The sequence below is a fragment of the Abramis brama genome (assembly GCF_963993115.1).
Source record: "Abramis brama genome assembly, chromosome: 7".
Lineage (NCBI taxonomy): Eukaryota > Metazoa > Chordata > Actinopteri > Cypriniformes > Leuciscidae > Abramis > Abramis brama.
This window is the reverse complement of record NC_139969.1, coordinates 41,103,853-41,126,098: the sequence shown is the minus strand read 5'-3', so window position 1 is coordinate 41,126,098 and position 22,246 is coordinate 41,103,853. Positions and strand designations below refer to the sequence as shown.

The window sequence follows — 22,246 nt, the reverse complement described above, 5'->3', positions numbered from 1 at the left end:
TCCCATGATTTTGCACGTTTGAATAAATATTCATTTATACTTAAGACTGTTTGGATTCACTCTGTCTCTGTTTAATTGGGCCACCCATTTTTTTGGTGCCCATTGCTGGGTTCCTATTACTCAGCGACAGAAAACTATTTTTCCATTAAGGGTCAATATTTGCCTCCCAATTTTATTTCCAGGTGTATTTTAACCTTTATAAAGCCTTTTTTCAAACCTCATCAAATGTAAGCATCATCTTTTATGTCAAATTCCTACGTTTAACCAATTCATGTAATTAGAATAATAAGAAACTATTGGGATGTTACCAATCAAATGAAACCAGTATCAGCAGCATCTGCAAAAAGTGGCACAGAAGCTGCATCTGAAGTGCTTTTGGTTACACTTTATTTTAAGGTGTCATTGTTACAGTGAAATTATACATTTAAGTACTGAGTAATAATAATTAACTACTTGTACTTACTATTGGGTTAGGATTAGGGTTTGGGGAGAGTTGCTTGTAATTATGCACAATATATCGTAATTGCTGAAACTATACATGTAACGTGTAACAAGGACACTATAAAATAAAGGGTTACACTTTATTTTAAGGTGTCATTGTTACAGTGTTATTATATATTTAAGTACTGAGCAATATTAAGCAATTACTGTACATGTACTTGCTATAGGGTTAGGGTAGGATTTGGTTGAGGGTTAGTAATTATGCATCATTTACTGTTATGGTAAGTATATGTAACAAGGACATTGTAAAATAAAGTGTTACCAATAAAGTGTCACCGTGCTTTTCATTTACATAATTTATTTAATGCATCTCAGGTTGTAGTAATGCATTTACACATGAGACATGCTGTCATAATACTAACCAATCAGACCTCAAATGTACCATGTTCCAGTTATGAAAAACATATTTCATGTAATTTTAGTCAGCAGTTAATCACATGCTAGCACAAATTACAACCCTGACTCTCGTAGGTTTTAGTTGCAAAGAAAGGTGTGAAGAGTAAAAGGAAATTTCAAATGTGATGCTATAGAAATAATTTGGACTTATAATAAGTAAGAGAGAGAATGGTAGTTTATATTTTAATATTTTTTATTGTTTAAATTGTTCAAATATAAATTCATTATAGGCAAAATATATGATTTCTACTTTGAAATTAGTAGATGCATGTCGACACCAAGCCAGCAGACGATTCAGATAAAAGAGTACTTGTTTCTAACTTTGTAAATGGCTTTGTGCGGCAATGCTTGTAACATTTATTGGATAGAAGTGTCTGCTAAATGAATAAGTGTAAATGTAAAATGTAAATAAAACATGCAAAAAGGAAAATATTTGGAAACGATCTCATATACGGAATAAACCAAATTAGGAAGATGAAAACATTACATCATGACAGATCTATAAATCCCCTTGTGTAAATAATGAAAAATACCATTACATTAATAATCTAAAAGACATCTTAAACACCCAAGAAAATGTATCAGTGCTAGTGAAAGTAAGTAAAAGAAGATGTGTTTAAAACAAGTCAATCTACATTCTGTATCCCAAACCCATACTGAAATCCTCCTGATTAGAATATCCTACTTAAATTTAAATTGTACACTCTAAGCTTAGGCATCACGACTAACTGTATAGCTAAGATGAGGTGAAGCTGTAAGAAACAGAGGAGGTGTAGTCAACACTGCCTCTGCGTGATCCACTTCTCGAGCCAGTGCGAGATCCGGTGCGAGAGCCTGGTCCTGACGACACGTTGTACGGGCTGCTTATGCCTTTAGTTGACATGGAGGTAGCCTGGAGCATCTTCATGCCATTGTTCTCCTCCACCATGCAGTTATCCATTGCCTCTTTGTATGAGATCTTAAGTTTGGTTTTAGGACAGGTGAGGTTCTTAATGTAGTTCCTCGTGTCCTGCAGCTTTTGTGCCCCTCTGCCGTCAAGCCATCCTCTTCGGATAGACTCCTCGATGCTCAACCGGTGGCCATTTTCTGGCTCTATAAGTCCACCGGTCAGGTACTGGAACTCCAGAAACCTCTGCCCTGCCTCGTAAGGCAACCACTTTTCCTTCATGGCCTCAGCGGCAGAAAGTCTCCTCTTGGTCTTCACATCCTCAAAACCTGCATACGCCTTCTGTGCTGGCTTTAGCTTGACAGCCATGTCTTCATCAATGATGCTCTGTTGTACAGCGTCATTCAGAGAGAGTCTCTGGCCAGTGGAAGGATTGACAATTCCTCCAGTGCAAACCTGGGCTTCCAAGAGCCGCTGGGCGGTGAGGTTGTCCAGTATTCCCCGCCGCTGTGCCTCGGGGATGGTTATCTTCTCTAGGGTCTCTGAATCAAAAATGGCTCCCACGGGGCTCTGGTCATCAAAAATATCAGATGGAGGGGAGAGTGTGATGGATACACTAGCAAAGCGTTTGCGGACGGTTGGAGATGATGGCGCGATCTGCGTGGGACTACTGCAAGTAGCAACATCCTCGGGACTGCTGGAGCAGATGGCGAGCTCTGAACTACTGCTTTTACTTGTGATCAGAGCGCCAAACTCAGTGAGTGTCACAGTCCCGGCACGGTACTTCTCCAAGGTTTGTTTATCTATAATCCCCCTCTCTAGGGACTCTTGAATGTCATACTGGTTTCCAGTTTTGCGATCAACAAGCAAACGTCTGCTTCCGTGAGAAGTTTCGATAGTGATCTCCTCCCACTCGCACTCTTGTTCGGAAAGCTCCAGAAAAGTGTCGTAGTCGATCAACTCTCGGTGGAACGCTTCTCGTACGGTCATCTCTTTGCCGGTGTCAGGGTCTACGATCACCACTCTCCTCTTGCGAAGCGTGTTCTTTTGAGAGGTGTTCACCGGCTTCGGCTTCTGCTTGTCCTTCAAAGGCAAAAGGATGAGCCCAGTCTTAGGATCTGTGATGCATCGCTTTTTCAAATCCAGATACGTGAGGTTTTCATGGGTGTTGGGGTCAAAGAAACCTTTGGTGTCGTCGCCATCATACGACAAAATCTCATTCATTTCACGGTCAAAGTAGCCTTTCCTGTACGCAACTTCCACATCAATTCGATGGCTCCCTTTAGGATCTATGATGCCGCCACTGGCAATCTGAGCTTCCAGCAGTCTAATTCCGTGACCTTTCTCTATGATCTCCTTCTCAATAGCTTGAAAGAGTGAGATTATGTTTCCTGTGGCAGGATCTTTGTATCCAGTCACGGCCTTCTCAGCAGAGAGTAGCTTGTCTTTAAACTCCTTTCCCACAAGAGCTCTCCTCCACGCCTCTTCCACCGTCATGCAGACATTGTTGACCGGATCAATTATGAAACCAGAGGCAGCCTGGGCCTCCAGGAGCTCCAGTGTGGTTCCCCGTCGAATCAGACCTTCTTTCATAGCCTGGTAAAAGGGCATGACCCTATTCTTGGCCTCATCGTAGATCCCAGCGATACACTCAGAGCCACCCAGGTACGATCGGAGTCTGTACTCGATATCTTTGCCTGTTAGTTTTCCTTGGTTTATTTTATCCAAATCTGTTTGATCAAGCAAGTTGGAATCCACTAGCTCCGTGAGCGAGACCTCTCCACGCAGACCTTTCACTGTGATTTTCTTGACGCCACCGTCACAGACAGGCTTGGAAATCTCATTTATCTGCGTATTCTTACAGGTTGCGCACGGACCCTGTTGCAACCTCCTCAGTTCAATTTCCAAAGTCTCCTTCCTTCGGGAGAGCTCTGAGATTTCCTTGTCCGAGGTCTGAAGACGAGTCTTGTAGCGTTCTTCCACACTCCTCAGCTCAGCGGTCAATCTTTGGATCTCACTCAGAAAGGAGGCCCTGTCTCTCTCAACTTTGTCTTTATCTACCTCACTCTGTCTGATCTGCCCCTCCTTTAACTCGTATTGGCTTTTCCAGTACTTGAAATCCTTGGTAAGTCGATCAACTTCATCCTGGAGACGCTGCTTCTGCTTCGTCTCAGATTCCAAGGAGAGTTTGATGCGCCTGAGCTCCTCTTCATAGCGCTGCTGCTTGTCTTTGTCCTGTTGCGACAGCTTCAGTTTGATTAAAAGACTATCTCTCTCTTGCACAATCTCTTTGTAGTTGGCATCAGATCGCTGGATGATCATGGAAGTCTGGAAACAGAAAGAGAAATATTTCTGATTATGATTCATTTAGAGGATTTAACAAAGGAAATATGTATCACACAATTCAAAAATGAATGAAAAATGGTTAGAATAAAACAACAAAAATTAGGAGACTAGAGAAAATATGCAAATAGATTGCAACCATGCAGTGTTATGCAGAAAACATGCTTTCAAAGGTCATTCAAACATTATGCAGCAAAGCGTTACCCAGCAAAGCCATTGTGATATAACTTAAAATGGTGATGTATTTTTGATTCAACTGATTTAGAAAAAAAAAAATCAGTTGTGTCGCTCATAAAAAAATACCTCCGTGAATTGCTTTTGGATTTGGGCAATTTCCACCCTTAAACTTTCCCTCTCTTTAGTCAGTTCATTGATTAGTTCCTGCAGTTCCAGCGCTCTGTTATTGCTGGTTTGCAGCTGGAACTGAATGGCGGACAATCGGGAAGCACTTTCAATGTCGATGGTGCTCAGGCTTCTCTTCACATCATCTCGCTCCAGTCGCACACTCCTCAGTTCCTCCTCAAGCCGCAGACGCTCCTTGGTAAGATTCTGAGTGAGGCTCTGCAACTTCTCAATCTCGCTGGTGCTCTCATTGAGTGCTCGAGTCTTCTCCTCTATGGTCTTGTAGAGGGAATCGTTTCGCTGATTGACCTCACGGACAAGGGCCTGTTCCCGTAGAAGCTGCTGCTGCAAAGCCTTCAATTCTGCATTCACTTTGGCCAGACTCTCTAAGGTGATTTTGTACTCCTTCTGGATTCTCTCCAACTCCTCTTTAGAGCTGCGAAGCTCCAGCTCATACTTGCGTCCAGAAGTACTTTCCTGCTCTTGATGGACCCGTAGAGTGGTGATGGTAGTGGTGTATTCCCGGCACATCTGGTTCACCCTCTCTAGCTCCGTTTCCATCCTTTTCCTCTTCGTGAGGTCATCCTGACTATTCCTCTTCTCCTTCTCCAGTTCAGCCTGCAACTCGTTCACCTTGGACTGCAGTTCACCGATGCGACTCTGCAGTCTGGTGGCATTCTGTTCCAACTTGCTCCTTTCATTTTTTTGCATCTCCATCTCTCTCTTCACCACCAGGAGCTCTTGTTCAGAGATCTTTAACTTGTTAATGACCTCAGTGGCTGAAGTTTGCTTAGCGAGTATCTCAGCCTGAGACTGTCTGATGCTATGATTCTCGACCTCCATGGCTTTCCTCCGTCGGGTCTCGTCTTGTAGATTCTGGGTCAACAAGGTAATCTCACGGGCCCTTTCCTGAGCAACTCTGTTGGCATCTGCCAGTTCCACCCGGTGTCTTGTTTCAGTCTCTTCCCTTTGATGCATTATGAGCTGGATCTGTGTCTCCAGTTCCCTCTTGCTCCTGCTTTCCTCGCTCACTGAGGACCTCTGCTGAAGTGCCTCCTCTTCTGCTTTCCTCCGTGCCGCTTCTGCGTGGGAGAAAGAAAGCTTCACCTTTCTAAGTTCATCTTCCAGGTCTCTTTTCTCAGAGGCTAACCTCTCCATCTGAAGCCTCAGAGTTGCCGATTCCTCATCCTTCTGCTGTGTTGACTTGAGGATACTGGTCTTGGTGATGTGGATCTCAGATTCAAAATTTTGCTTTAGGCTATTAATGTCCTGGGTCAACTGCGATCTTACCTTTGAGGTCTCAGCTTCTGCTGCACTTCGCCGGGAGGCCTCATCCTCCAGCTGTAATCTCAGCCGCTCAATCTCCCGCTCTTTGTCTTTGATGGCCCTTTCAAACTGGCTTTTGGACATGCTGAGCTCGTCCAGTTCCTTCTGTCTCTTGCGGATAGCAAGATCGTACTCGTCCTGCTGGGTGGTGTACCGCTCCTCAGCCAGCCTCCGCTTGCGCTTCTCCTCCTCAATGAGAAACGTGAGGCGGGACATCTCATCTTGTAAGCCCTTCAGCTGATTCTGGGTGCTGTCCAGGCTTTCCTGAGTAACATTGCACTGCCTAGCCTGGGTTCTCTTCACCTCCTCCATAGACATAAGCTGCTCTTTGGACTGGGTCAGCTCCAGCCGATAGTGAGTCAGACTGTCCTCCAGTGACTTGTTCTTCCGGGTTTGATCGTCAAGGTTCTCCTTGTGACGTCTCAGATTCTCCTCCAAACACCCAATTTCAGTCTTCCATCTCTAATTAAAAAGAAAATTCCATGTTAAGTAGTGGTAGTAAACCAAAATAAATAATTAACCTAATTGCAACTTAATATTTCTCACTTCTAAGAAAGCATTTGAGCACTGTACTTCATTCTTGTTTCCTGTTTGTACTACACTTGGCATCAGCACTACTAATATGCAGCCTTGACCCTATACCTGCTAACTTTACTTATATGTAGTGACTGATCTGTAGTGTCTTGAACAAGTGTCCTTTAATCTAGCACTGTGAAAATCCAGCTGTGGTGAAAATCCAGCTTTTAATGTTGTTTATATGTCTATGTGATGTTTTAAATATGCTTTAAGACAAACCATGTTCAAATTCATAAGTCGACACCATTGCTGATTAGTTTCTCCTTAAAACTGCAGTGAACCAAAGACAGTCTCAAAAACACGCTTTGAAATCGCTGGTGTTTCTGACGTCACAAACTACCTTGTAACCAATCAGATCAACGTGTGATCGTCAACCAGTGGATCTCTGAGCTGAGTGAGTGAGTGAGTGGAGGCGGGGCTCATTTGCATATTCATAGAACCACGCATACTAAATGAGGCAAGGGTGTCGAGTGACACTGTCTTTGGTTCAACTATTTTAAGGCATGAAGAATTTTTTTTTCAAGGAATGAGTTTTAAGGGATACAATAATTGACTATAGGGGGACTTTAAGAAGTGTAGTAGTTTTCTCAACCACCGGTTTTACTATTTGCCACTTTTGCTATATGTGCACTTCAGTATAAGTCACATTCATAGTCTTCAAACAAATGACTTGTAAATGTAAAGAAAACATTCTACATTAGAAAAAAACTACTTTTTTTGTCTGTTAAACTCCAAATACTGTCCCTACGTATACTTATTTTACTTAAATTTTCAATGTTAACCTCTTACAAACAGTTATTTTAGTATTTTCATGTTAAGGTTTTAGTAATTTCGTAATGTGCTTTTGCCATATTTTTATTATTATCATTAGTAGTATTGCTATTTAGGCTTAATTTATTTTCATTTCAGTACAACCTTTTTCAGTTTATTATAAAATTTTCGTTTATTTTTTCAATGAATATTTTTTTTGTCAACAAATACTTTAAATAGTATTAGTGTTAGTTAACGTTAATACCCCTGCTTACAAAAGCCTATCAAATCAATTCATTTATATGTAATTTGGCACTGGCATCTCATTAACTCCATGCTGTCTCGTATATTATATTATTTGGAAAGATATATTCACAACACATCTTGTCTGAGTCACAACACTTACCATTAAGTCCTCCATGTTTTTCTGCATTTCCCCAAGGAATTTGGTGTAGTCACTTGCACGTGTCAAGAGCTCTATGTAGTGTGACTGCAGCTCCGTTGCCTTTAGTGAAACAGTTATAAGTCAATGAAGGCATGTTGAGTACGGATACACTCAAGATAAAGTTAATCGAGGGAACTGTGATGTTAAAGAGTTAGTTCACCCAAAAATGAAAATCATCATTTACTCACTCTAAAGTTGTTCCAAATAATTTCTTTCTTCTGCTGAACACAAAAGATGATATTTTGAAGAATGTCAGTAACCAAACAGTTGATGGGACCCATTGACTTCCAGAGTACTTTTTTCCCCATAAATGTCCAGCAACTGTTTGATTACCCATATTTTTCAGTATCTTCTTTTGTGTTCAGAAGAAGAGAGAAACTCATACAGGATTGTAACAACTTGAGGGCGAGTAAATTACGGCAGAATTGTGATTTTTGTGTGAACTGTCCCCATAGTTGACGATGTTGAGTGCAGCATGTGAAAGGTTTGGTTACCTCCTGCCTGAGTTCAATGGTTGGAGACTGAAGCATAGTCTTCTTGATGGGAATGTTGAGCAGCGTCTCCAATCCTGCGCTGTAGGACGCCAGCTGGAGCTCATAGTCCTGTCAAAACAGTGTTCTTGGACTTCAGCCTTCTGCAACGTTTCTACATGTACTTGTAATAAGCAATACAACAAATATCAGTCTCACCTTTATGGAGGCAGCACATGTGTCTGAGTCTCTGACCACATCATCCACTTTTTCTTTCTTTCCTTTTATCTCAGAATACAGCACCTGTTCATTGACAAAATATTTTTCTCAATAGGACATATTTTATCCAAGTCAGGGTTACATAATTAACTGAAACAAAAAAAAATGTGTACAAAATAATTTTACTTCAGACTTTCAAACAGTTATTTCTCATTTTCATTTACAAAAAAATTTATAATAAAAAAAACCTGATAAAATACATGAGCTAATGCTCATTTTTTGACACAAAACAATTACAAAATCACATATCTGTGAGTGTATTGGACTGACTTTTTGCTGTTCCAGGTGGTGAATTAAATTTTCCAAGCTGCTGAATTTAGTGATCTGTAAGGCATCTTGCCGCTGACGTGTTTCCTGAATCCATTTGTTGATTGTGGAGCTTGTTTGCTTGTAGTGATTCAGCTGTTTCTCCTGTTTTTCCAGGTCCCATACCCTGACAAACAAGCAAGGAATGGATTACAACTATAAATATGCTGTGATGCTTTCCACAACAGTCGTGCATGTTGAAATTCGAGACATGTCAGAAGAAGAAGCAGCACCACATCTCTCCACACCTGCTATCAATCTGAGTCACAATCCTGCGCCAGCGGTCAGTCATCTGTCCTACGAGCTCGGAGTATCTGGACAGGTCGACGTCACACTGATGGAAAGATCTGTCGATTTGACCGTTCCAGTGAACAGCCTTGGACAGCTCCGACTCCATAGCCTTCAAAACACCCTTCTTCTGCTCCAGATCTGCTTTCATTCTCTGCATGGCACAAGACATCACATTAAATGAGACATATCATGTGACATACTCTATCATTTCCAGTCACAATGAGCCATTTGTGGAGACATGCGAAAAAAGCTCTCTTAAAAAGCATTATAAATAACCTCTTAAAGTTAGGATAAACTCCAACTTGTCTTATATCAGGTTTCAGGTTATGATGACAACCACCATTTATATTATATTGTGGAAACAATAATTCTATAGGTAGACTGCATAAAACTCAAAATGTGTTTAGGGTCAAAATGACTCTAAATGATGGATCGGGTCTCATACACACACCGATTAGAAAAAGACAAGGTGTCATATTAAGAGTTAAGATATGAAGAGTTCATATGCAAAAGCCTCCAAGTGCCATCTGAAATTTTCTTCTAGAATGATAATTTTTATAAAGCTTGTATATTTAAGTTAAGTAATTTCACTTAAATGACAATTAATAGGTAATTTGCATTGCCATTTAAGTGAAATTATTGAACTTAAATATACAAGCTTGATAAAAATGATCATTCTAGAGCAGGGTTCACCAATCTGGAGGGCCGCTGTCCTGCAGAGTTTAGCTCCAACCAGCTCCAACACACCTGTTTGAAAGTTTCTAGTATGCCTAGTGAGACCTTGATTAGCTGGTTCAGGTGTGTTTAATTGGGGTTGGAGCTAAACTCTGCAGGACAGCGGCCCTCCAGGACCGAGATTGGTGAACTGTTCTAGAGGAAAATTTCAGATGGCACTTAGAGGCTTTTGCATCTGAACTCTTCATATATAAACTCAAATATTAAGTTCACCTTCAGAGTCGTGCGGTATCTTTCCACTTCATTAAGATCAAGAGAAGAAGTCTCTTTTTCTGTCAGACGAGCCTCGTGGACTTTGATGATGTCCTCAGCCTGCAGGAGACTCTGGATCAGAGCTTGAAGAGCAGTGAGCCTGGAAACACACACAAACACCTATGAAACACTATACTCATTATTATTACTACATAGGTTCATTTCCCAAGTCTACTCTGCTCTGATTGGTCAGATGGCCCAGTCTGCTGTGATTGGTCTACTCTGCTCTGATTGGCCGGAAGAAACTCAAGACTACAATGGAGGCGTTTCAGGGAGTTCAGAAACACTGACACTGATATAGAGAAGAACTGGAGCTTTGCAGAGCTTGTTCATGCTCAAACAGCAACATTACACACTAAAGAAAGATGAACATGAAGAAAAGCAGAATAGGTCCTTGTTAAATGTTCTTGCCTCTGGATATATGCGGCTGAGAATCCTTGCAGACTGCCCAGTTTCTGGTTGATGAGGTCCAGCTCAGAGCGCAGGTACCGCGTCTGCTCTTGGTTAGTGCTTCCCTCCAGCTCTCTTAAGATCTTCTCCCTCAGATGCAGGTACTCGTCCTGGATGGTGTCCAGATCATGATGTACACCCTGACCAAACAGATCGTTATGCAAATGTACTTAGTAAATAAAAAATGAACTTGCTATATGGTTATGAGGCGACTGTTATGCTGGAATAATAATGCTGGAAATCCAAATATTGGCTGATAATCGGCTTGGCCAGTATATTGGTCCATCACTGGTTGTCCCAGCAGACTATGCCACTGGTAGTGGTGTTTCAGTGTGTGACTGTACCTGCAGCAGCACAAGTCTCTGAGAGCACTCCTGTACACCGTTCTCCTTCAGAGGCACGTGGAGATGCTGAATCAAGCCGGCCTCCGCTCCCTCTAGTCTGCGTCTGAGAGCGCTCAGTTCTGACATGAGATTGACATTCAGCCCCGAGGAGACCGTCTTCCCAGTCCCCGTCACCACTGTCTTCCCAGTCCCAGTCCCCGTCACCACTGTCTTCCCAGTCGTCGACACCACTGTTTTATCAGTCTTCGTCACCACCGTCCTCCCATCTGTCACCACTTCAGTTTTCACTCCTTTGTCCCCTGAAAGACAAACACAACTCCTTTGTAAAGCAACAGTAATTAAATGAACTCATCCTAAATCATGGATGGGCAACTTCAACACTGTGAAGCGGTGACTTGTTCATGATGCAGCACTAGCCTCACGTACCTTATTGCTTTTATAAAACGGTTACCAAACAATACAAATATTAAAACTGAAAAATATGTATCAATGCAACTTTCATGATGTAAATTCACTAAAAGCCTTCCTTCCGCTGGAAAAAGCAGTCCCTGACCGTGAACAGCAACAGAAGCTACGTTATTGCGCCACTGGATGGCGACAAAGACTGTCTTAATGTGTGAGTCTGTCAGTCAGAAGACTTTTATATTGAAAGGACTGAAACTTGTGAACACGGAGAAGCAAGACGCAACTGACACATGACTAGCGTGTCAGGGCAACGGGAAACCCCTTAACTGTAGTCATGTTTTATCATGAATAAAACACAGCTATTGACCAATCAGAATCAAAGATTGGAACTAACCATTTTATAATAATTAGTCCATGAGACTGGATGTGTTGAACATGTGCTGAACGTGTCTTTGGTCTTACTATAGTTGGGCAGTTGGATCACCAGCCGGTCGTAGTGGGATTGTGCTCCAGCGTATTCCTGCTCCATCCTTCTCTTGTCTTCATCGCCAAACATCTCAGAGCCAAGACTGTTACGCATGAACTCCTGGTAGTGGATCTCCAGGCTCTTAATAATGTTGCGATACTCCTCAGGACGCATTTTTGACAGCTAAAACAGACAAAAGATTCACTAAAGCACCCATAGATTGAGACATTGGAGAAACATGGTTCCATGTGCAACCAAAGATCAAGTTACAAACTACAAAATAATGACTTTCTCACATCCTTTAGTATAAATATCTAAAACATTCTTAAATCAAGATACATAGCAAAAATACATATATGGATATAATGAGTTTTAAGTTTTAAGTTTAATTACGATTCACTAAAGCAGCCATAGATTGAGACATTGGAGAAACATGGTTCCATTCACAACCAAAGATCAAGTCAAAGCGGCTTTACACACTACAAAACAATAGTTTTCTCACTTAGTGCTTTTGTCTTGTTTTCCAGGATAAATAGCTGAAATATTCTTTAAATCAAGATACATTTACTTAAAAAGCAAAAAGAGACTTAAGATATTAAGTCTTGGTTTCTGAAAAAGCAAAATGAAGAGCGTTTTGTTGTTGTTGCATAAAACCAGAAGAAATATCTGCCAGTGAGGTCGGAAAAATCCTTTTCTTTTCCCTTTGAATGTTTTTTGACCCCATTGGCAGATATTTGCTCTTGTTCTTCTAGCATAAATTCGCAAATTTATAATGTTTTTATTATTATTTATGGAACGGTAAGCATCCAGAAGCCACTGGAGGGCATTAAGCTCATATCGTCTCCTACCATTGTGAGCGTGAGGGAGTTGATGTGCTGAACGTCCTTCATGCAGTACTGCCAGGAGATCAGACTCTTGATGTTGATGTACAGCTGACTCCAGATGGACATGATGGCTTCATAATACTGCTCGTTCCTGCCAGCCAAGAGATGAATCAATGCATTTCTGCTCTATAACCCTGTCAGCTGCTCTGTGATCTGTGTGCATGTGTGTTTGTGCCGTACTTCTGTGCCAGACTGATGCTCAGAGGGTTCGGCGGAGGGATGATCAGACACACGGATGGGATCAGCATTTCCAGTCCTCCTGGTCCGGTGACGTGCCACTTGCTGCGCTGCGTGTTGTCCTTCAGGATGCCTTCGTTGTTCTTCATAATCCCCCTCTGTAACACACACACACACACACACACAGTGTTTCAGTGTTTCACATGGGTTTGCAGAAACATCAGAAATACATGCACTCTGCGTTTACACACTAAATTTAGTCCTAGCATTAAATGACACCTGAAACAACTAAACAAGGCCTTTGGGTTTACTTGAAAATGACAGCTGGAGGCTGGTGCGTTCAGGTCATGTTCACACACATGAACGCCAGCACATAACACATAAGGCATAACTAAGAGTGGGACACACTGAGAAACATGGCAGAATCAATGGATGTAACGTCTATAGTTGATGGTAATTTTTTGTTGAAACTGAATGTTTACTCATATCAGAAACTGAAAAAGTTATTATGCGCTTGGTATCTGCAGCAATTTTCTAGAAGTAGGGTTAAAAAACGGTAGTTACTATAGTAATAACTATAAATTATGCATAATTACATGCAACTAACCCTAAACCAAACCCTAACTCTACAGTACATGTAGTTAATTATTATTTCTCAGTACTTAAATGCATAATTACACAATAACACAGACACCTTAAAATAAAGTGTAACCAAAAGACCTTGCTGTATTTTGTGTAGTTAATTTACGCTTCCCGCCATTGACAGACATTTCCAACTTTCCATGTTTTCACAGTTATACATTACTCTTGCGCTCTTATAAGCAATAAAAGCAATGCTTATGCACATAGCAGTTTTTTTCTGCTTTTTCTTCATAATGTTTTTTTATGAAACGTGCAACATTTTAGTGTTGATAAAAAAGAATGCATGAAGCTAGAATTAAACATTATTCATTCAACAAAACACTAAACCACCATGCTGGTGGTGGCTGGCAAAAATTGGCGGGGAAAGAGTTAAGAAAATGAAATCTTGCTCCAACGAAGTGCACAACTCATAAATATGAATTTCCTAGGAGTACATGCACACATCCTAAACTCTGGGTCCTATATAGTTCGGATATAAACACTGATTTCTACAAAAGTGATCAAAATAGAGTAAATCACCTTTAAAAGTAACTTAATGGTTCAAATAAAGATTGTATCATTACATTGTTACACCAGTAGGTGGCGACAAATGACTGTTCAAGGATCAATTGTTTCATGGAAATTGTTGGTCTTCAATATCCAGTATTGCTAGCAAAGCTTAAGAAGAAGAAGAGAGAGGACAACAACATCATTCTCACTGCTTCAAGACTCCATTTTGTGTTGTTTTGCAAATTTTTTCCACAGCGGATTAATAAATACGCATCGGACTCAGTGTGCAAGGCTTCTGTGCGTGACAAATTTTTAGGATGACGAATACAAAAAACACTCTGACTCAGTGTTCGAGGACCTTGAGTCATTGAATCATTCATTCAAAAGTTTTGTTCTATACACTATTCAGTTCAATAGAAATAACTACTGAATGAATGATTCATAAAGACGTCACTTATATATGAGGACGACACTCACCTGATCCTGTTTGAAGTCACACAGAGCTTTCACTATGACCTGACCGCTGCTCTTCTCCTCGGGGTTACGAGGCTTCAGACACACGATGTTCTTGGACTTGCTGACCAGCGTCTGCACCTGCCTCTTGCTCTCCATCATCCTCTCCTTCTCTTTCTACACACACACACACACACAGGATTCAGTGAGCACAGAGGGATCGTGCAGCAGTCCTCACGTGTTCGACTCGACAGGTGTCGTACCTCCAGGCCTTTGAGCAGTTCTGTGAGATTCTCCAGAGGTGTGCTCTTGTCACAGGTGAACCTCTTACGGATGCCCTCGTGGTCTCTCTGCAGTCTGGTGTACGTCTCGTTCGCCTCCTTGAAGAACTACAGACCAATAAAAACACAAATTAAACTTACTTTCTTCCATACAACACAAAACAGAAACGCTGAATGACGGACTGGTTGCTCTTTTCAATGCAGTTACAGTGAAGAGGGACTGGGGCTTTCAATTTTAGTTTGATGTATTTCCAGTTAATCATTTTAGTGCATCAACTTCAAGTTTATTGCAAAGGCAAGATTTCTAATTTCTAATTTAGCTTACAGTTAGCAGAAATGTTTTTAATAATTTTAGTTAATGATAATAATCCTGCAGTATGCAACATGTTATTCCTACAAATATTGATGCATTGTGTGACCTATACTCAGACAGAAGCTCAATTATGCATGTAAACATTCTTCATGAGGACAAAACATAATTGAGCATAAATAAAGGTTACAGTGTACATGGGGCCAATTTTAGAAGGAATTAAAAGTGGAAATGTGTAGCTTATCATTCATAAAATCACTTGCATTCAAATGATTGTTTATTATTTGGGCTCTAAATTTTTACAGTCATTTTAGGCTTTCACCCATTACCTGGTCATGGAAACAAATTCTTAAAATGTGATATAACTTTACATAAAAAAGCTTAATAGGTGTTTTTTTTTCCTTACAGTAAAAACCTGTTTATGTCTCATGGCTATAATTGTTAAACCATATTTAATGTTTACAGATTGTCACCCAGATTTAGATGTTTTTGGTGGTGATCAACATTAGTGCTGCTGATTAAGATACGATTCCATTCAGTAATGCACAGATCTGATACTGGGACACACATGCAACGTGTTTCTCTACTGTTCACGTGAATATTCACCAATTCAGTCCTCGTCACAACAATATACAGTATATACAGGCTATAGCCCTCACCTGGCTGTAGGCGGCGTTCTCCTTCAGGTGGACATCGATGCACTTGGTGATCTGCAGTAACCAGCTCCACTGGGTTTGCAGCGTGTCCATGTACGCCTGACAGAAGCAGAGAGAAGAGCTCATTCACATCATGAAGCTTTACGTAAACCAGACGCTTCAGCTCAACAAGCTAACGTGAGCCTAATACAACAGTCTGAAACAGATCTGAGTCTGCATACCAAGTGCTTCGAGCTAAATTAATAGATTAAAATGATTGTAAAATTATTAACTATGGAAAATGATTGCTATGTGATTGTCAAAAAATGTAAAAGAGCCCACCACACGTGTCTCTCTGGACTCTATATGTGGCTCAGGATCGGGCTTTGGGCTTTTTTCACTAATTTTATTGTTCGCTTGAGAAAAATCACGAGTCTGAAATCACACTAGCAAACCTCCACTCCATGATCTGCACGATTATAGCACGAACGAGACATGTTTTTACAGCCTAAAGCTGAGGTCGTGTTCATGTTGTACATCTGTAATGAGGAAGTTTGCAATTTAGTACATTTACTAACTTTAAATGTAATGTATAACACACTACAGTTCAATTATAATCAAGTACACTACACTGTGCTTTAGTGTGTTAGTCAACATCAAAATAAATGCACTTCTTTAAAACAATGATTTCAAGCTAATATTTTCACATTTCTTTAGAATTGTAAAAATGACAGACTGATTGGAAATGGTGCACAATAAGCACATATGTGATAATTGATCTCCAGCAAGTCCTGATTGGCTAAAAAAAATCACAGCTGTGAATCACATTTATAATAAATGATTCAAATCTCCTTTTCTGGCCATTTCATCAGGAATGCAGACATTTGAAAACTCCGCATGAGGATGAGAGAAGCTGTGTCAAGCTGTGTCGTGTGTGAGCCGTGCCTCAGTCCTCAGTCCTCACCTGGATCTTATCTGACGCCGGGTGCTGGTTCTTCAGGAGGACGTCCACCTTCGTCTTCAGCTTATTCAGCTCTTTCTCTTTCTCCTCCAGATCACTCATCAGTTTCTAGCAGGAACCACACACATTAGAAGCTAAAATCATGCATGATAGTTTTAATAAATACATTAATAGGTAACACTTTACAATAAGGTTCATTAGTTAACATTAATTAATGTATTAACTATCATGAACTAACAATGAGCAATACATGTGTTACTGTATTAGTTAATCTTTGTTAATGTTAGTTAATAAAATCCAGCTGTTCATTGTTTGTTCATGTTAGTTCACAGTGCATTAACTAATGCTAACAAATACAACCTTTGATTTTAATAATGTATTAGTAAATGTTAAAATTAACATTAACTAAGATTAATAATTGCTGAAGAAGTATTGTTCATTCTTAGTTCATGTTAACTAAGCTAGTTAAGTAATGCACCTTATTGTAAAGTGTTACCAATTAATACATGTATTGTTTATTCTAATACATTATCTAGTTTATGTTGCAGTTAACTAATATGTTGCAGTTAACTAAGGCAACTAGATCGCTAGACTCGGCCTGTGTTGCACAGACTGCAGATGGATGGAGTTAATGTGTGTGTGTGTGTGTGTGTGTGTGTGTGTCTCACCGAGTAGCTCTCCTGTTTGCGAGGGATGTAGGTGTCGATGTTCTTATCGCCCCAGTCGAACACCAGCTCCTCCTCCTCTCGGTCGTTGACCCACATGATGGCCCTGGAGATCTCCTCGATGATGCCCTGCAGGTCTCGCAGCTGAGATATGCGCAGATGAGACATCTTCTGCTCGCAGGGAAGAAGAAACCATCACGCGTGTGAATGCAGGATTCGGCTCATGACGAGAGAAGCCAGAGATACACTGAACAAAGGGTTGGTTGGCCTTTTATTCAATTAAAGCCTTTCAATTCATAGTGTTTACTTTTGGAAATTTTTACTTTTATTTAAGTAATATGTTACATTTATGGACTAGTTTTGGCCACTAGAGGCCCTCATTGTGTTTCACTTCAGTTTCCCGCCAGTTTATCATGTGTTATTGTTCTCACCTGTGCCTCATTTCCTGCGAGTGTATTTATTTATAAGAGTTTCTCGCCTTCCTCATGTTCATTTAGTGGAGTCTTTGAAAAGTTATTCCTGTATTTGAGGGGCTGTTTACACGCCATCGTTTTCAGCTAAAAACGTAAAACTTTTTTGGCCGTTCGTTCACGTTTTGGGAGCCTGAAAACGCAAAGTTTTGAAAAAACGGGTTTCAAAGTGCAAGTTTTTGAAAACGGTCTCCGTGTAAACAACAAAAACGTGAATCTCTGAAGACGACGATGTCATGCACTTGCGTATTATGTGTTCAGTCTATAGTGTTTCATCGCCATCTACTGGTCTGACAGCAGAATACAGCGTTTTCAGTCGTTTTCGCGGATCTGTACGTGAAAAACTCAAGGAAAAACGTCTCCGTTTTAAGCATATCGTGAAATGATTTAGTGACTGAATGAGAATGCTTTGGTTTCCTCTAAATGGCTCGTTCTGATTGGGCAGCTCTTTTATGATGGCATGATCGCACCATTATGACCAAACAAGATCTGAGGCTTTTATAAACATCCTTATTGATGTTCTACGAAGTGGCACTTGATTCTAACCTTCTAACCTTAACAGTATCTCCTAAAAGCACTGCATATTAAACATTTCACAACATTTGAACTACCTGTAAAGCACATGAAATAATAATCTGAATATTGTAATATTACATTGCTTGTTATTATCTGCTGAGAACAATAAACAAAGGTAAGTTAAATCTCTTAAATTGTATTTGTCTTATTGTCTTAGGCTTTTTATTATTTTAGTTAAAGGTTTAATGTTTTTTTTATTGTATTTTGTTTAAAGTTTTTATATTTTGTACGTTGCATGGTTTCTCTTTATGCTTTATTTTCACATGCTCAATGTTTTATTGTACAGCACTTTGGTGCAACTCTGTTGCTTTTAAATGTGCTATAGAAATAAATGTTGCCTTGACTTGACATGATCAAAGACGTGTGTAAGGCTCAGAGTCGGTGTTTGTGAGTGTGTCTGGTCATCTGACCTGTAAAGTGTCCCACTCCTGGTCCAGCGCGTGGAGTCCACCCTTCTCTCGGCTCTGCAGCTGAAGCACAAACACACTCGTCACACTCACAGTTCAACAACACACACTCACACTCTTTCTTCCCCATCACATGTTTTATCATAATCATGAATCAGGCATCCAATTTCGAATGCTTAAACACTTAAACTTAGTTTGATTGGTTCATTTGGTCCGAGCTTCATCCTCTTCAGGCCCGTTCACACTGAGAACGATTACTGTTACGATAAAGATATCGTTCTAAAAATCCACAGCTCAACTACAACGATAACGGTACAGAGAAATTATATCGTTAATAATAACTTTCAGAACGATTATTTTCCAGCTGATGAATGATAAAAACTTTGACAGCCAATCAGAATCCATCCAGCTTTAAAGAGCTTGAGCGTTTAAAGAGACAGACGACAAAACTGCAGAGCGCTTATAATAAACACAACTAATATAGTTATCGTTCTGGCTGTGAACAGGCCTTTACTATCCCCACTCAATCATATGAAGGACATGAACTGGGATTTCGGTGTGAAAGAGCTTCAGTCCTCGTACCAGCTCATCCCGAGCCCGGTCCACCTCCAGGCTTCTCTGGATCGAACTGTGGAACTTGTTGTGATTCAGGATTTGCTGGCTGATGGTCTCAGTATCTTCACCGAAGGGTGATGTCTCAATGAGTCTCTGCAACACACAAACACACACATGAACAACACACAACACCAACATCTGCAATCTTCTCATTTCATCATGTAAAGACCGAAACAGCAGATAATTTTACCAATTAAACTGGGTAAGTTAAGTCAGAATAACCCAGTTAACCCTAACCTTCTGTTTCAGAACCTGTCGGAAACCACAGAAACTATCTATCTTAAGTCTTCTTAAATCTTAAACCCCTCCATCGAGTTCGGTGATCAACTCTCAGGTCTGTTACCAAGCAAACAGCTGCTGTGAAAAAATAAGTGGTGCTTTTCATTAAGTGAAGTTTTGATAAGCTTCAACAGCACATCATTTGGGTGTCCACCATCAAACATCGCTGATCTTCATCTTGTCTCATTAATAAACGTGACGCCCTTCTCAAACAGGGCTGTTATTATGAGGCTTTTATAGTTTCAGATACTTTTGAAGTTAGGACACCATTGGGGTTGTCCTAAAGTTAAGACAGTTTTTAGGGTTGTTTGTGGAGTTAGGATGCTTCTGCCATACCATTTTCCTATATCTGTAGTTAAGATAAGATTATGCACTTAAGAAATGTCCTTTTGTAATAGCTTTTGTCCCAAATGAGGTCCTAACTGAAATTGCCATGGTTACCAAACCGATAAGAGAGGGTTGTAAAGTTTAATCTTTCTGTAATGCGGCCCATAATTCCTGCAATGTAAACAACACACGCTTCAGGAAACCTCAGAAGCGGACTCTGTGCGCCAGAGGCAGAATTACTGCAATGTCTATTTGATCATCGCAAATCTCACATTTGCATTCAAAAGATATATTTATTTTTTTTGTGTGTGTTATATATTATAATTTCTATAATAATAAAAAATTCAATGCATATTAAAGTAATGTATTTTCTGTTCTGTTGTTCCTTATTTTGATTAGTTTCAAGCACTCTTATTCTGCACATTCTCTTCATGCATGTGTGCGGAATCAGAATTAGAATGCGGAATTCCGTTCGGAATTCATGTCCTCGAGGAAGTGAGCTGTGACAGAATTCATGTAACAAGTTTGACATGTTGGTTTTTCCCACAGTTACAGTACAGTACGTACTTGAGTGCACAGTGCAAGTATGTGAACTGGGATGCAGCATTATCTGGTGATTTTAACCACTGTTGTAATATTCTCTTCCTGTTATTCACGTCATTATCCTGTGTAAATATAGCCTCCATTTCCTAGGCTGATTGTCAGGAATTGTCTAAGCAGGAATGGGGTTTCCCGCTGTATTCCTGTGTTGTGGACTCATCCTTTTATTTCAGTAAAGTCTGCAGAATTGACACACTCTAAAGCTCATCATTTAATCTGTCTGACCTCAGGTGAATAATCGTGCGCTTCATCATCATCATCATCTTCATCATCACCACTGATGAACTGTAGGGGTCAGTGTGTGATCATTAACATCAGCTGATCTGAGAGCAGTGTGTGGCTTCTCCTACTGTAATGTGTGTGATCAGGGTCCGTGGGACGGGCGAGACACAGCGCTGTGGTTTTCTTTAGGAGAGTTATTTCAAGCATTCACTCCGACAGAGACAAGAGTGTTAAAGCGCAGTAAACCAGTTTCACCAGACTCACTTTCACTGCTTTCTCTCCGCTTCTTTTGCTACAGACACTCCCTGTTTTTCTCCTCCCCCTTCCTGCTCAGAGAAACAATGTGTTCTCTGTCTAACCTCAGTGTGTGTGCGTGTGTGTGTGTGTGTGTGTGTGTGTACTTGTACAACTATCTTTGTGAAGACCAGTTTGAGTTTTAGACCATTGGGGTGAGGACAAAGAGAATACAGTGAGGACATTTTGTCCAGTCCTCAGTTTCTGAGAGCCTTTAAAGGCCTGTTTGAGGGTCAACACTGTGTTTTAGGGATAAGGTTATAATGAGGTTAAGGGTCGGTTTAGGGTAAGGGTTCGGGTTTGGCACTTAGTTGTGATGGGTAAGGTTAGGGTAAGCGCCTAGAGATTGCATTGTGTCAATGAATGTCCTCATAAAGATAGATGTACAAGAATGTGTGTGTGTGTGTGTGTGTGTCACAGGTGGATGATAATGTGCAAATGTTTTTTTTACTTGATTTAACCCACTAAAATGATTTTGTTGGTATACATGAATGCACTTAGGTTGACTCTGCAATATTAAATATTTTAGAATCACAATAATTTTGTTTCAAACTGAGATATCGATTCTGAATGAACAACCAAACAAAATAACGTGTTTTTTACTAGAGATTCTGACAAAATGTTAATTGCTGCAGTCTATTTAAAAATATTTCATTAATTAGAATTTTTTGTCGTTTTGAGTGAATGATTCAATGACTTGGTTCCCTGACTGGATGAATCAGTGTTTTTGACCGAATCTCTCCAGCGAATGATTCAATGACAAACACACGTTTAACAGTCTCTTGTCTCCACCTACTGGTGTAACGATGTAATGACACAATCTTTATTTGAAGTGTCGAGTAAAAGCTGGTTTACTGTATTTGGATCGCTACCGTAGACATCAGTGTTTATATCTGACCTATAAACTTTTATCCCAGTGCTTCTGTGATTAATATGAATGATTATAATGATACTGTGTGTTGAAAACACTGTTAGTGAAGATGTTTCATATCTATACAGGACAACGGCTCTCTCTGGATCAGATCTGGATCACTGTGATCGACTCGTCAGAGGTTTAATATACAGACAGAGCTGAATCACTGTCATTCAGGAATGAGATCACATATTTGATTCAAGATTGAGATCTTTTAGCGATTAATCGTACAGCTCTATAAGTGACCATTTTTACAGTGTACAGTTGCTATGAAACAAACAAGCAAAGAGCTCGACAACACAACACTGGCTTAGTGAATCTGTTGCTGATTCTGCACACAGTTTAAGTCTTGCTCGTTCGCCACTCCTTTGCTTTAAAGGGAAAGTGGTGTGGGAGTGTCTCAGCAGAGCCGGGTGTGTCTCCTGCTGTGTGTTTGTGTGTGTGTGTGTGTGTGTGTGTCCTCTACACTACCACAAGTAACAA

At 40.4% G+C, this 22,246-nt stretch overlaps 2 protein-coding genes across 3 annotated transcripts in view; both read right to left on the bottom strand.

Moving 5' to 3' along the window:
- Window positions 1-22,246, bottom strand: part of ccdc13 (coiled-coil domain containing 13) — a gene marked incomplete at its 3' end in the record, with an annotated part of 264,989 nt that overhangs the window by 35,650 nt on the left and 207,093 nt on the right.
- dspa (desmoplakin a) overlaps window positions 1,073-22,246 on the bottom strand; it is a 43,730-nt gene continuing 22,556 nt past the window's right edge. Inside the window, exons 6-25 of one of the 2 annotated variants that reach the window (XM_084120576.1) lie at window positions 19,096-19,221; window positions 18,517-18,576; window positions 17,064-17,231; window positions 16,399-16,503; window positions 15,459-15,554; window positions 14,472-14,597; window positions 14,233-14,385; window positions 12,628-12,782; window positions 12,412-12,538; window positions 11,560-11,746; window positions 10,693-10,991; window positions 10,310-10,488; window positions 9,860-9,998; window positions 8,869-9,062; window positions 8,585-8,747; window positions 8,255-8,338; window positions 8,060-8,167; window positions 7,527-7,625; window positions 4,430-6,256; window positions 1,073-4,111 (exon numbers count right to left, since the gene is read on the bottom strand). In XM_084120576.1, the coding sequence (XP_083976702.1) occupies window positions 1,634-4,111; window positions 4,430-6,256; window positions 7,527-7,625; window positions 8,060-8,167; window positions 8,255-8,338; window positions 8,585-8,747; window positions 8,869-9,062; window positions 9,860-9,998; window positions 10,310-10,488; window positions 10,693-10,991; window positions 11,560-11,746; window positions 12,412-12,538; window positions 12,628-12,782; window positions 14,233-14,385; window positions 14,472-14,597; window positions 15,459-15,554; window positions 16,399-16,503; window positions 17,064-17,231; window positions 18,517-18,576; window positions 19,096-19,221 (6,873 nt within the window). In that variant the 3' untranslated portion in view covers window positions 1,073-1,633. The remainder of the gene's footprint in view (window positions 4,112-4,429; window positions 6,257-7,526; window positions 7,626-8,059; window positions 8,168-8,254; window positions 8,339-8,584; window positions 8,748-8,868; window positions 9,063-9,859; window positions 9,999-10,309; window positions 10,489-10,692; window positions 10,992-11,559; window positions 11,747-12,411; window positions 12,539-12,627; window positions 12,783-14,232; window positions 14,386-14,471; window positions 14,598-15,458; window positions 15,555-16,398; window positions 16,504-17,063; window positions 17,232-18,516; window positions 18,577-19,095; window positions 19,222-22,246) is intronic. The other variant, XM_084120577.1, reaches the window with a different exon arrangement.